We start from the raw sequence: 15,414 nt of genomic DNA, 5'->3' as shown, positions 1-15,414 counted from the left end.
CCTTCCTAGTGCTGCGACCCTTTAATACAGTTCCTCATGCTACTTCATACTCACACACTATTTCATAAGTGTAATTTTGCTACTGTTATGAGTCATGATGTAAATGTCTGATATGCAGGATATCTGATATGTGATCCCCTAGAGTACTGCGATTCACAGGTTTAGAACTGTTGCCCTAGAGCTTAACAGAGGAGAAAAGTAAATTGTTGTTTGCATAAGCCACTAGTGGCCATTTGAATGGCCTGTTAAGTGAGGTTCTATCAAAACCTGTTCAATAGGAGCACGAACAGAGCTTGGTAGCTAGAGCTCAACTCCATTCCTCAGGAGCCTAGCATGGTGTTTCAGAAAAACAGTCAGTAAAGCCAAATCTGAAACAATAGATAGCAATGAACTCATTGAAAAGTATCTTTTTCATCACTGAGGATTCATAGGTCCTTTGGGGAGTTTTATAAAAAGCCACTGACTTTTACAGTAAAATAACATATTTAAGCAATAGAACTTTGTAGTTTCATAGTGAAAAAGTGCTGGGCTTGATACAATCACTGCAGGTCTGAATAAATTATCTTTTGAGAGGTACACCCAAACACCTGAAATAAAGTTTCCAAAAAGCTTTATTAAGTTCTAATAACTAAATCAGACCAGCTAGGGATTTACATCATCCACTTTCTCTTCAGAGTAGCTAACTAAAACTTGAAAAACAATACCAGGACACTTTAGGAAGTTACTAAAATTGCTTGCAGAAGCAAACGGCTTATGAGCACATGAGCACTAAAGCTGAACTCGTACCTGAGTGAACTGCTACCTTCTTGACCACGTAGCTGCTGAGGGCTGTAATCTGCCGAGGAATAGGAACCGTTCCACTAGACATACCCAGCCCTAGCCGGCCATTTGTGGCTTCTCCACAAGAATAGACCTTCCCTTCCACAGTCACTGCAAGGAATGGTCAAAAGAAGTTTCACTTTTCACAGCATTAAAGCTATTGTTTTATGTATGCTAAACATAATATTTCCAATAGTAGAATAATCATACCTGCAAACAAGCTCTTAGAACCACCGGCTACCTGAACCACATTCAGAGCAGACAGAGTCTCAGAGAATGAAGGAACCTTTATCTGGAATAGGATTTTTTAAAACAAAGAAAAAAGATAATGTTTACACTTTAAATCCTAAATGATCTGAACAGATAACATACAGAATTGCTGTTAATTTATGATTTCCTTAACCATAGGAGTTCTTAGGTCTTAGAGATACAAACTAAAGTATTTTAAGGATGAAAGAATACAATTAGATTTGCTTAAAGTGGATTTGCAAGCCAGACACACAATTAGACCAGGGGCTAGGGAGATGACTTAGTCAAGGGCTTACCAAACAAGCACGAGGATTTGAGTTCAATCCCCAAAACCTATACAAAAGAGCCAGCCATGGTGCTGTGTGTCTGTAATCTCAGTGCTGGGGAAGAAAGGCAGCTAAGAGCCTTTGGAGCTCACTGGTCAGCCAAGCTAGTCTAATCAGTGAGTTTGGGGATGGTAAGAAGACACTGTCTCAAGAAAACAAAGTGAATGGTGCCTAAGGAATGGCACCCAAGGCCTGCCTCTAGCTTCCATGTGCATGCACATACACCAGAAAGTAGCCAGTTGTGGGCAACATTTGAAGCTTGAAATAGGGACGTGATGTGAGCGTTCACAACTCTTAACCTTTCCACAGAGGTACATGTGAACATTTCTGTATAAAATGAAGCATGTATGTTATGAGTTGAATATAAAATGCCACCCCCTGCCATAGATTAATGTGTTTGAACATTTAGTCTCCAGTTCATGGTACTATTTGGGGAGGAAATAAAAATTACTTCAAATGTGAAGATGGAAGAAGTTCAAATAAGTGAGTTCTAATAGTCTCTGCTTCTTGCCAGCACAGGTGACAAACGGACATGTAACAGCAGAATACTAAAAGGAGCAGATTTCATCTGATGGAGTTGTCTCCCAATACTAAAATTTGAAGGAAATTGTTTTTTGGGGGGTCTCCTCAAACAAGACATAAGTAAGAATGAATTCAATCCTGGTTCAAGTACATTATTTGTTATAGTTACTCTGGAGAGTTGGGTGGGGACTTATCTTTTTTTTTCTAAGTAAATACTTTACAAATTAGCCTTTCCCAGCTTTTTATGAAATGAAGTACAAGCACAGAAGCTGTCCTGTAGCTCTATCCTGGTCTTATATTAATAGTGAAGAAGTCTCTACACAAAAGTCACTCCACAATGACAAGTGTGCACATTTTTTCCCATTTCTCTGTGCACACAAAGCATTCTCTCCATAAAGGCTATTCTACCTCAAATATCCAGAGAGCAAAATGTCACAATTTATTAATCTTTGTATCAGTACAGCAATTCTACACATTATTGTCAAAGTATATGTGTTTTACTGTACTGAAGGCAATATAGTTATACCCTACCATTTTCACCTATGCATATTCAAATCATTCCACATGCTTTGGTTTATGCTCTAGTCTATTAGGTAGCCAGAACACAACCATATCTAAAGGATAGAGGCTTCTCACAAACTCAATTTGACTATGTGTACTACTTTTGAACACTGAATCTCCTAAGATACATCTAGAAAATATAATCGTAATGAGTTTGGCTACTGAGAAACTTCAGGTGGAAGCAACAGTAAACACTGGCATAAGTCACAGGGCACATATACCTTGGAGCCTTTGAGCCCACCCAGCTGGTCCTTGTCATTCAGTCCCCACACAAACACTTTGGTTCTTATTGTGGCAGTCGATTCCAACCCCGCAGTCTTCTTTCTAATAAGACTAGACAGAGGAAAACAGAGGTAGAAACAAAGCTTATTCAGCACAAAGCATTTGAAACACAAATGAGCACCTCCAAGTAATGCGCATTCTAGTTACTCTTAGGAATTCTTACAAGATCTGCTTTAACATAATAAAGTCCCTATCCATATGAGTAAGTGCTCCATAGGACCAACATTTAAAGAGACACAAGTGAAAGTTGTAGATTGTAAGTGTATCTTACCTTCACTACAATAGACACGTATACATTAGTTAGTTTTCATTTTGTCCAATTTTTGTTTGTTTTGGAGACAGGATCTCACTATGTAGCCCAGTCTAGCATGGAGACCTCACTAGGTAGACGGGGCTGTCCCTTAACCTCAAGGGAGATCTGCCTGCCTCTGCCTACTGAGCACTAAGATTAGAGGTGTGAATCACCATACCCAGTAACATGTTATCTTTTCTTTTAACATGTTATCTTTTAATAGCAGAATTTATGTATTAGCCTTTTATTTTTGGTGGGTATCATTCTGGTATCAAATAAGTTGGCGATTCCTATGCCATAAGGTTCTGTGAGGCAAAACATCTATGATACAGTGCATATTCTGCTTTTTTCTTAAACACAACTAAATATAACTATTTACTGGCTGAAAAAAGTCCTAGTTGTCAACAGGGTACACAGTGAACACAAATAGATCTGTGGATCCACTGGGGAAATATCCTCACAGGTTCCACTTAGACGTGGCCTTGGGTCACTTGGGGGAAGGGGGAATCCTGTACCTAGACACATATACAGTCATTTTGTTTCTCAAAGAAAAAAAATTTAACGTATTTGACCACATGGTATTGGAGTTATTCTAATATAGACACATCAAATATGCTACTTTCTTCATTTATATCCTCCGTCTACAACACAAGCTAGAATGCCTGGCCACTTCTCATTCCTGGGTTGCTACCTACCACTGCTGACCCACCCCCCAACCCACCCCAACCTGTTCTCCATGGTAGGAAACTGAATCAACATCAGCCACTGTACTCCAGTTCTCGCCTTGATAAAGGCTCATAGTGCACAGCACAGTGTTAAGATTTTCTCAGTTGATGACAAGTGCTAAAACCCTGCTTTTTAAAATGTGCTTTTGATCTATTTTTACTAGGAATGGAAGATTGTAGGTTCTAGGCACTACCCTTTATGTAGACTTGCTCTCTTTTTAAATCATGTTATATAGGAATAGATATTTGTTTTAAGAGATCAAAACCCTATGTTATGTGAATAAAAATGTAGAAAGATGACTTACCTGATAAGAGGCAAAGTAGAACAAATTAATATACAAGGTACCAAATTATCATGTAATAGATTTTTAGTCAAAATATGGCTGAGGAACAAGTACTAATATTCAAAATATTGAATGAGTTGCACTGTGCTAAGTACTAAATAGTCAGCTAATCATCGTCACTATGGATACATGCAATTTCGGTACTGGCTCTGAGACAGACTGCTTAGATTGCTAATTAATCAGGACATTATTAGCTAAGTGATAGGACTGTTTAGAAATTTAAAGATGCATTCAAATGTCTCAATTTTCTCATTAGTGCATTCAATTATTTTTTAAAAACCTCATCACTAAGTTATGATTACTTCACCTATAATAAATGTATTAATTATACATGCCCAATTCATTTTAGTGGCCACTAAATGAGAAGACATTAATCAACAATTCTCACATATATGTAGATAAGCTACTATATACATATACTATTTTCTTTTCAACTTCTATGAAGAGGTTTTGAAGTAAGGCAGGTCAGCATCTAAAACCAATACCACAGGCCCTAAGAATAGCCTGGCTCACCCACAGGTGCTGGCTGGCCCACTCATGACTAAGAGCATGTGTTGAGCAGCAGTACAGATGGAGCTAATTTCTCTGTCTCCTTACATCACTAAAAGCAGCTCACAGCAAAGTGTGTTTGGTCAACCAAGTTGCCACCAATATCTATGAAAGGTTCAGGCCCTACTAGGAATTCACCTTAGCAATGCTGGAGACACAGCAGTATATTTGGCATATTGTTTGCCTGAACAATCCACAGGCACAAGCTCATCTACAAAAGCACAAACAGTGAGGAAAGTGGTTATCTGCCATGTTGCTGCTAGAGCTGCAAACAAGGCCTAAAGTAGCCCTTTTTATATATAAAATGTCTTGTAATAGACACACAAATGAAGAACCTGCCATCCCTGGCATATGCTACTTTTGCCCGCCCACCCTGCTTCATATCAGTGACTCTTCCTGCCCGGGGAGACACTCCCCTTTCTTCCCAGTTCCAACACCAAACTGCTGCAGATGAGTCTTGTCTAATTTAATAGTAAAGTAACTGGCTGTAAAATATACCATACCATTTCTGTAGAAAAACATGTTTTAGCACAAGGAAAATAGAAAGAAAGAAAGAAAGAAAGAAAGAAAGAAAGAAAGAAAGAAAGAAAGAAAGAAAGAAAGAAAGAAAGAAAGTTAGTTATGAGGATTTACAACAGAGATGTTTCAGGTTAAATACAAAAGTAAACTTTTTTCTACCCTTTTCTTTCATGAATATGTTTTTGAAAAGTTTGTTCTTTATGTTTTATTTTCTTGCAAGTTAGTTGTTTTTGAAGACTCCACTAAATTTATTAACCACTAGAGTAGACATGAAGCCCTCCTTATTCAGAGTAAGCATTTACTTCTGTACATGGGGCAGAAGGTAAGTGCGCAACAGTAGGAACCTCTCACCTCCCAGTGCTGCCCTTTTCATCCTCCTCCTCCTCATTATCTGAAGCCAGAAAAGGAACCGCAGCCAAATCCTCCTCCTCAGCACGAATGCGTCCCAGCAAGATGAGACCATGGATTTTACAGTCGATTCCTGAGCTCCGGCACTGTTTTATTGCAATCTCAATGTACCTGTGATACTACATGAGAAAACAATGAGCTACAGACATCTCAAATTCAGAAGAAACAGACACTGAGATCCTGAGAGGATGGCAGAAATTACATCTGTGTTTCACAAGTCTGGGTAGAAGGCTGCCAATGGCGAAGTGACAGAAAAAACTACAGAAAGCAGAAAGAAGGTAAGGTGGGATTTACTTCTCCCCCAACCTTCCCCTAGAGGCCAGTTAGCTCATCTGACCACACCAACAGTGCAGACAGAGCTGAGCACTGCCAGACAAGTACCCTGAAGGGATCCTAGCTTCCAGTGAGTGCATGAGAGCTGCCGGGGCAGGCAGTGTAGGTTTCTGGAAATTCAAACTGGAGGCAGAATTTCAAGTTAACCAGACATCAGCAAACCATACACTTGAAAGAAGTGGATGGATCAGAAATTGAACATTTCTAACACCTAAAATCCCCACCATTGCCTGGAGAGCGGGCAACCTCACAGCTAGGCAGTGGAACGTTGAAGGAATGCCACAGAGACTGAGTCAAGTTGCCTGCCTGCAAAGTTGGGTAACGAATCCTGGGGTTGAGAAATCCTATGAAACAAGTGAATCACACCTAAGGAAGAAACTGCAAAATCTGCAACACAGTGCAGCATCTGGCCAGGAACAACAGACCCGAAGCCAGAGCAGTATAAGCACGTATGAGTATAAGCTAACATCTGCAGCAGCCCCACCCAGGCCTTAAGGAAGGAGTAGAGACAAGGGTGACGTGGAGTTTGTGGCAGAATCTGGCACAGTGTCTGGAAGCACAGAACAAACACAGGGATGGGCTCCTCTCAGTCAGATTCAGAAGTACTCACTGAGAACATAGTGTCTTCTATTTTATTCTATATGGCTTTTAATCATTAACTTTTGATTTTATCTTCCTATTTTATACATATGCATCCTTTTAATTTTGAAATTTTAATTTTTCCATACTTATATTCTTGTATCTTAAGTCTTAAACTGATATGCTGTAATTTATATCTTGTTTCAAAAAAATAAAGGCTTTTAGGTCTGTGCTTCTTTTCTCTAAGTCTATATACAATGTTTTCTACTGCTTTTTTACACCTTTAACCTATATACTTTCCTTCTTACTCTACTTCTTTTTCTTCCCACAGTTCCTTCATTAACTATTTAAATACTGATGTTCTAACCCCATGTATTTGTAAGATTTCCCTCAATCAATACACTAGTGTCCCTGTCTCCAAGTCTTATATAGACACAAATGAGAAGCACAGAACTCACTCCTGCAGCTAACACTAGGACTACTGTCAAAACAACATGACAACTGTTAAAGACAATCCACATGGTTGAATTCGTATGAGACTGCAGTGCACCACGACATCCCCATGAGCTAATATCTGTCAAAACTAGAACACAAATACAGTGAGATAAATGCTAGGAAAGCACTTAGTTTTTAAAAGTATCAATGACCAAACAAAGACTCAAATAAACAGATAAGGAAATCAATTGGAGACCCAGACAATGAAGTTATATGAAATTAATTTGAAACTTGACCAAGACAGTCAATTAAGGGGGAATAAAGAATCAGTAACTTCAAGAAAATCAAGAAAACAAAAAAGAAGGAAAACAGGTATGAGATAAAAGAATCAATCAATCAAATAGAAAGCCCAGAAGAAAGATCATCGATAGAGAAGACTACAGGAAGAACACCAATACACAAGACCACAGGAAGAGTGCATTCCACAGTGGAGGCCATGGCTGTAGTGGACTCACAGGAGGAGGGTCATAAGCGTGACCAAACCTACCAAGATGTAAGACTAATTCAAGAACCAAACCCCTATACCCACAGCATAGGTGTAACTGAGATAAAATCAAATGGCTTAGGCAAGGTACTCAATGAAATTTTAAGTGAGAATGCCCAAAACCTAAAGTAATCAAGACATACAAAACCAGAAATGTTTAGAACTCTTATAAAAAAAATTGACCAGAATACACTTTTAAAAAAAAAGAAAAGAAACAAAACTAAAAGCTATAAGAGAGAAACAACAATTCACCCTCACACATAAAAACATCAGAATAAAATGAGAATTAGGTCTGTCATCACCAACCCTAAAAGCCAGGAAAATATGAAATTATATATTTCAAGCCCTGAAAGTAAATAACTGTCAACCAAGATTGAGATACCCAACAAATCTTTTAATTAACATTTATAGGGAAATAATGTTTAAAAGCAAGCCAGGCATGGTGACATATACCTTTAATCCCAGCACTCAAGACAGTTGCAGGCAGATCTCTGTGAGTTCGAGGTCAGGCTAGTCTACAAAGCAAGTCCAGGACAGCCAGGTCTACACAAAGAAACCCTGTCTCAAAAATAAAACAAACAAACAAAGTTTGAAAGCAAGCACAAACAGGGGCACAGTAGTGCACACCTGTAATCCCAGCACTCAAGGAGGTAGAGACAGGTGGATCTCTTTGCATTTGAGGCCAGCTTGATCTACAAAGGGAATTCAGGACAGCCAAGGCTACACAGAGAAACCCTGTCTTGAAAAACTAAAAACACAAACAAAAATAAACAAAATAATTCAATGGCAATTAACCAGCACTGGGGTGGGGGTGGGGGGGCGGGCATGGAGCACCAAGGGAGTAACACACACTGAGGAAGATGGAAGTTTCACCCCAGAGAACATAAGAAAGAATATATATCATGAGAACAACAGGGGAGGGGGGGCCCCGGAAACACATGCCACAGAAGGAATTCATCATGTCAGAATAGCAGAACAACAAACATCCAAAACTACCAGGAGAGGAAAAAAAAGCTATCAATAAACCAACCAACTAGAACATCACCACCAAAATCATCAGTCATAGCAAAACTGTCTCAGTAATACCATGAATGCAAATGCTTCTAACTAACCAACAAGAACATCTATACTTCCTTATGATTGTTGGAGCTGTCAGCTTGACACAATCAAGAACCACCTCTGGCCATGCATCTAAGAGACTGTCTTGATTATGTACATTTAAGATATGAAAACCCTGCCCAATGAGACTTGCACCAATTCCTGACTGTACAGAGGAGCTGAGCATATACACATCATTCATTCATTCATTCATTCATTCATTCATTTTTCTCACCTCCTGACTAAAGATGCAATGTGACCTGCTGTCTTGGGCTCCTACCACTGTGATGTCCCTAAAATTATAAGTTATCAAATTCAGCTGCAATAAACCCTTTCTCTTTATGTTGTTTTTGTCAGCTATATTATCATAGCAACCAGAAAAGAATCCAAGACACTACCTCAATTAATTAAATAGCAGGATTCAACTATCTATCTATTGTCTGCAAAGAACTAAGAAAGACATCCAAAACCTGAATCAAAGGCTGGAAATCAGCCTACTAAGCAAATGGGGGTTTGCAAGCAAGCTGGTAGCAATTCACACACCTAGTAACACAATCTTCAAGCCACAACTACTCAGAAGAGATAAAGAGGACTGCTACAAACTGGGCAAGTAAGATGGCTCATGAAGTAAAAGGTACCTGTCTCTAATCCTGACCACCAAGTTTGATTTGATTCCAGGGACTCACATGGTGACCTACTGAATTTAAATCTAGAAGATACAAACAATTTAAACAAATCCATAATATTCAAAGAGACTAAAGCAATATTTAACTATCTCTTCACAATGAAAAGCCCATAACTGGATGAGTTTACTGATGTATAATAGCAAACACTTAAGGAAAATCTGGTAATAATCAACATCTGTGAAAATATTTCACAAAACACAAAAGAGAAGGTACAGTATCAAACTCATTTTATTAAGCCAGTTATCACCTTGATATCTAAACCAAACAACCTCAAAAGAAATGATGACCAATTTCCTTATAAACAGATACAAAAATACCTTCACAAATTAAGTTTGAAAGCACATTTGTAAAATCATATGTTATGATCAAGTTGGTTTCATTCTACAAATGGAGGGTTGTTTCAATATATGCAAATCAATGTAATATAATCTATTAATAGACTTAAGGACAGAAATCACAGTCATCTCAATAAATACAGAAAAGGCAGTTGACAGAGTTGAACTAATGATAAAAATTCCTGAAGAAATTAGGAATAAATGGAACATACCCCAATATAATAATACTGGCTATTAAATATGCCAAACTTATAGCCAACATTGTATTAAATGACAAGAAAACAGAAAGCTCCCCTAAAACCAAAACAAGATAACCTGATTTCTCCAATCTTGTATAATATAATGCTCATCATCTTAGCTGCAGCAGTAAGTCAAGAGAAAGAAAGAAAAGGGATAAAAACTAGAGAGGTGCTAATTTGGAGATGGCATGATTCTATACTTAAAAGACACTATGAGTTTAATAGACAACTTGAAGAGCTTATAAATGCTTTCACTACATTGCAGTATACAAAATCATAATACAAATATCAATAACTTTTAACTTATATAGCAATAATGAAGTTGCTGAGAAAGGAACTCAGGGAAAAAAACAACACCAACCCTGTACACAATAGCTTCTTTCAAAAAAAGAAAATCTAGTAGTAAACCTAAAGAAGCAAGCAAAAGATAAGTATAAAACAAACACTGAAGACGACTCTAGGTGACTAGAGACTCCATGCTCTGGACTAGGAGAGTTAATATTATGAAAACAACTATGCTCCCAAGAGTAATTAATAAAGTCAATTTAATCTTCTTCAAAATTGCACTGATGTTAATAGAAGTATTTTTAAAAATCTTAAAATTCATATGTAAGTATGAAAAACAACATGGGTAACCAAAGCAATTCTAACCAGAAACAACACTGCCAGGTGTATCATAATACATACAACCCCAAATTACCCTAACGAGCTACACTGACAAAAACCACACAACACTGGGACAAACAGTATGGAGGACCCAGAAATAAACTCAGATGGCTATTTTTCCAAAAAAGGCATCAAACATTGGAAAAGGTGTCACTTATTAAACAAAAGGTATTGTCACAAATGGATGTCCACGTGCAGAAGAATGGAGAGATCCTTATCTCTCACTCTATACAAGACTTAAAGTGAGTCAGAGAAAAGCTGAAACACCGAAACTGCTAAAGGAAAATGTAGAGGAAGCATCTCATGTAGGTATACCTAAAAACTTTCTGCATGAACACCAATAGTAGAACTAAGAGCCCCAAGCTAACAAATGGAATTACATGAGGTTTAAAAAAAAATAAAAAAGAGCAGAAGGAACAGCCAGCCTACAGGTTTACAGAAAACTTTTGCCAGGTATACTTCAGAACTTTTGGATTCCTTCTGCAAGTTATTTTATTACTAACTCACAAGTTCAGCAGTTGAAGCACAGGGTGCAACAATAAAGAAGCAATTTCAACATCACAAATATCGTGAAAATTTACCACTAAGAAAAAGATAGTAAGTGTTGACACATATGTATAGATGTAAAGAGTAACCTCATCAGAATTTTAACGAGTAGTAAATATGCACCTATGCTTACTACCAAGAACAGTGAGCATGAAATCAGCTTTGTCTCTTTTCCCAAGAGTGGCTGTGTAAAATAAGGCACTGAAATATGAAAATCACTTAAGAAGGAAAAGGCTCAGCTCAGTGCTAACATGTAACAGTCATTCATGTCTACATGAAATCACACAAAAAGGAAAGAAGACCACTACAACTCACCTCTGCACAGTCATTTAGCAGGGGCACGGTGGTGTCAGTTTGGTTGATATTAATTGTCTTTAGTTCAATTAAGTTATTTAAGGAATTTCCACCTAGGACAAAAAAGTGTAAAGAAATCAAACAAACAAGTTTTATTAAAAGAAAGGGAGATGCTTCTTCTAGAGTAAATGAATTCAATTACCTGACACCACAACCAGGGATGGCATGTAGCTACTGTCTGCTGGATCTACTATCATTTTTAATCTATGAACAAGAACATCAGGGAAAATCTCCAAACGAATCCAGTGCTTTTTTAAGAAGGAAAGAAAAGAAAAAAAATACATTCTCAGTTACCAAAATTTGAGTTTTATTTATCTGCTAAAATAGTCATCACTAGAAGCCAATGTGATAGCTCAGTGGATAAAGGCACTTGCTGCTAAGCCTGTTGACTTGAGTTCAATCTCTAGAATCTACATAGTAGGGACACACAAGTATATGCATGTGCATACATACATACATACACACACACACACACACACACTAAAATAAAAATAAAAGAACCTTTAAAGTTAAAGTAAAATAAAATAGTATTGCAGAAGTGTGAACCTATGAAAGATTTAAACACAAATGTGGCCTGAAAATTTAACCATACTCTGGAAAAACAAGAATCTCCTTCCCCACCACTTGCTAATTAGAGCAAGGTCTCACTCCAAGCCTCATAAATTATATACTTACAGACTTCTGGTCACGGTTAGTCCTTTTAGACTGAGTAAGTCACAGAAAACACTATAGTTGAGATAAAGAAAATGCCCGCCCACTTCCCCCACCTGTCTCATATCTGCCCTATCAGCACACAAAGTACGCAGTTTTAGTGCAAACCCCAAAACGCATTTGTATGTAAGAAAACCTTCTAACAGAAGTGTAGTAGGAATTAATATTTTGTAAGTGAAAATATAATTAAAAATATTCAGTGAGCCTTGTATCAATTGGTCACTTGATAAAATCTGTTCATACTGTTTAGTAAAATCTAAGAATACACAATATACTACTTTGGAACTTTAAAGTTATTTATGAACTGAAATATAAAATGAGTGTTGAGGGAGTATTAGGTTCTTCAGTTCATTGTAAAGGTCTAAAATCCACTTTACAAATCAGAGTGTTTCCTGACACATCCCACCAAACATTACCTTTCCTTGTGACCCAGATGACTGCCAGCAAGGCTCACTGCCATCAATGAGACGAGAAGCTTGGTTTACGGAGGATGACACATTCAGGCTCTTCACCATTCGGGACCAGCTGTCTAGGAGCATTCCAGGCTGACTGCTGTGACATCGTTTCAGCTGCTTTCCAGAGCGACCACAGAACACTGCAGATTGCCCTATTGCATGTGACCAAGCAGAGGACAATCACCTGTAGGACTGCACAAAGCCTCCATGTTTGAGAAACCAAGAAGACTACATAGCAAGAAGCTTCTAACTATACTATTTTTTTAAAGTATTTTTAAATTTAAAAGAGCTGGCTAATACCAAAAATAGCCTTTAAAAGCCTGCCTGTCTCTGCCTCCCAAGTGCTGGGAACAGAGGTGTGCATCACCACACCTGGCTAGAAAATACTCTGATTAAAACTGCTTTTAAGATCTGGGGGGGGGGGGGGGGGTAGAGGGGGAATAATAGAGTAAGAAAGTGCTTGCCTAGCATACAGAATGCCCAAGGAAAAATCTCTAACACCATAATATATAAAATAAAAATAAAAATGATTTTATGAATGCAGAGCTAAAAGTCAAATGTATAAAGTATTTACACATCTATTAATGGAAAAATGCAATGTTCAGCTAGCCTTTCCCAACTAGAAAAATCAGATAAAACAAAGTAAATAAATCTCTGTCAGAAAGTATTAGAAATAAGGAGACAGAAAATAATTATAAGGCCAACATCCAAAGAAGACGAGGGGTAAATGGACGTGTGCAGAGGAGACAGCCTGGATCTCACAGATCCCTTGAGTATCTGTCAGAGAGGACCAAGAGGGCTGTGGTATCCAGAGAAACCAAGCTTCATTTGCGATCCCAACAGGAAACACAAAGGAAGAGTGAACTGTGAAGTGATATTATGTTTGAGAGATGCTTTCTTTTCTGTTTATAGATTACAGTTCAACATACAATTGTATCAGTCAATGACAGTTGACAAAAGTGAGCTCAAATAGATATTTTACCACTAATACCTGACAAAGTAACCCTTATTTCCCCCATTCTCTGGACAAAGTGAGTATTAGGACCAAACTGACTCCAGAAACAATGTCTAAAATACAAATTCCAGCAGGCTGGTGGTAAAGAGCACTAGCTGTTCTCCCACACACACAGCCCCCCCCCCAAAAAAACAAACCAGGTTCAATTCCCAGCACCTACATAGTGACTCACAGCAATCTGTAACTCCAGTCCCAGGAGATGTGATGACCTTTTCTAGTCTCCACAGGCACCAGGCATGCACACGGTAAACAGACAAACTTGCAGGCAAAGTACCAACACAAAATATTTTTTTCCAAAATATAAAGTCCAGAACACAATGGTACATAAGGACACATGAAAACATAACTTACAACAGCAAAAATGAATAAAAATAGACTCACAAAGACAAAACAAAAACAAAAGAATAAATGCAACAATAAAGAATTTCATGAGTAAATTTACAACAATGAGTACTTCCAGTGAGGAAGTACTAAAACATGTAGCATGACCTGAGGAGCAACAGTTCACAAAAAAGAAATGAGACAAAAGCAAGTCCAGATCGAAGAGCACATGTCCTGTCAGTCCCCCTACCCCACGCCCAATTCAAGAGAATGGGGCAAAGTTGAAAAAAGATGGATGGACAGTTTTCTAAAACTAAGCCAAAATTAAGAAGCCCTGTCTACCAAAAAATGATAAATATAAAAGGCATGTCTCTATGAACATGTAAAATTTAGTGTTGATACAAAGATATCATTTCAAAATCAGTTTAAGGGGAAACAGACACACTCAGGAAGATTAATGTCGCCACAATTAGACATTAAGTTGACTTCAGCAAATCCCAATGGCACACACTCTCTAAAGTGATACAAGAAAATGTTCAGGAAAAAATAATACTCAAAACTATAGAAAACAATGAGCACAATAGTACATGCCTATAATCTCACATTGACAGGATGAGTCAGGAGGATCAAGGTCAGGCTCTACATAGCCAGTCTAAGGCTAGCTTGCCTACATCACACACATCCATACACGTTAGCACTAATAAGGTTTGCAAAATTACAGTACCCACCACAGTTTATTTCCTCATAATAGCAACACAAATTCCAGAAAAAAAATTAAGAAAACAAATCCATTTAAAACAGCTAGAAAAGCAAACGCTTATGAATAACTTTAGATAACAATGTTTACGGCTGACACAATGAAAACTACAAAAAATAAAAACAAAACAAAACTAAAACCTGATGAAAGAAACTGAACAGTTAAGCAGGCCAGAACACAGAATGTTGGAAATGGTGATCATGTCCAAAGCACGCCAACACAGTGTAAAAATGCTGAAACATTCCGGCAGGAGCTCTGAGGTACACAGCAAACAGCTTCAAACTAAACACAGACTGACACTTGCACACCAATCTTAAAGATTACATCATTCACAACAGCCAGCAAGGAAAAAAAAGACTTCAATGGCCATAATAAGTAAATGGATGAAACACCTGGTATATGCATATAGTGGAAAACTGTAACTACCAACGACCTAAGACACATTCTGATACACATGACAACATGTATGAACCCTGAAGATAGTGTGGTAAACTAAGCCAGAATCAACACTGTAAATACTTCACAGATCTGCCCACATGATTTACCTGAAGTATACAAATTCATAGACACAGACAGTCAAGTTGACACAAACTAGAGTCATCTGGAAGAGGGACCAGCAATTTAAAAAAAAAGCTCCATTAGGTTTGTCTGTAGGCAAGCTAATAGCACATTTTCTTAGTTCCTGGTTAATGTGGGGGACTTATACCCTTGTGGGGGCTACTCTTCATCAGGCGGGCAGGCTAA

At 37.9% G+C, this 15,414-nt stretch overlaps 1 protein-coding gene across 2 annotated transcripts in view; it reads right to left on the bottom strand.

The window, feature by feature from the left end:
• HERC2 (HECT and RLD domain containing E3 ubiquitin protein ligase 2) overlaps nt 1-15,414 on the bottom strand; it is a 176,555-nt gene that overhangs the window by 61,328 nt on the left and 99,813 nt on the right. For both annotated transcript variants that reach the window (XM_084771347.1, XM_084771348.1), the window contains exons 53-59: nt 12,539-12,729; nt 11,554-11,659; nt 11,373-11,464; nt 5,540-5,715; nt 2,699-2,810; nt 1,030-1,111; nt 787-930 (exon numbers count right to left, since the gene is read on the bottom strand). In XM_084771347.1, the coding sequence (XP_084627473.1) occupies nt 787-930; nt 1,030-1,111; nt 2,699-2,810; nt 5,540-5,715; nt 11,373-11,464; nt 11,554-11,659; nt 12,539-12,729 (903 nt within the window). The remainder of the gene's footprint in view (nt 1-786; nt 931-1,029; nt 1,112-2,698; nt 2,811-5,539; nt 5,716-11,372; nt 11,465-11,553; nt 11,660-12,538; nt 12,730-15,414) is intronic.

The sequence above is a fragment of the Acomys minous genome (assembly GCF_964271855.1).
Source record: "Acomys minous genome assembly, chromosome: 2".
In the NCBI taxonomy this organism is placed as follows: Eukaryota; Metazoa; Chordata; class Mammalia; order Rodentia; family Muridae; genus Acomys; species Acomys minous.
This window is presented reverse-complemented; position numbering and strand designations above follow the sequence as displayed.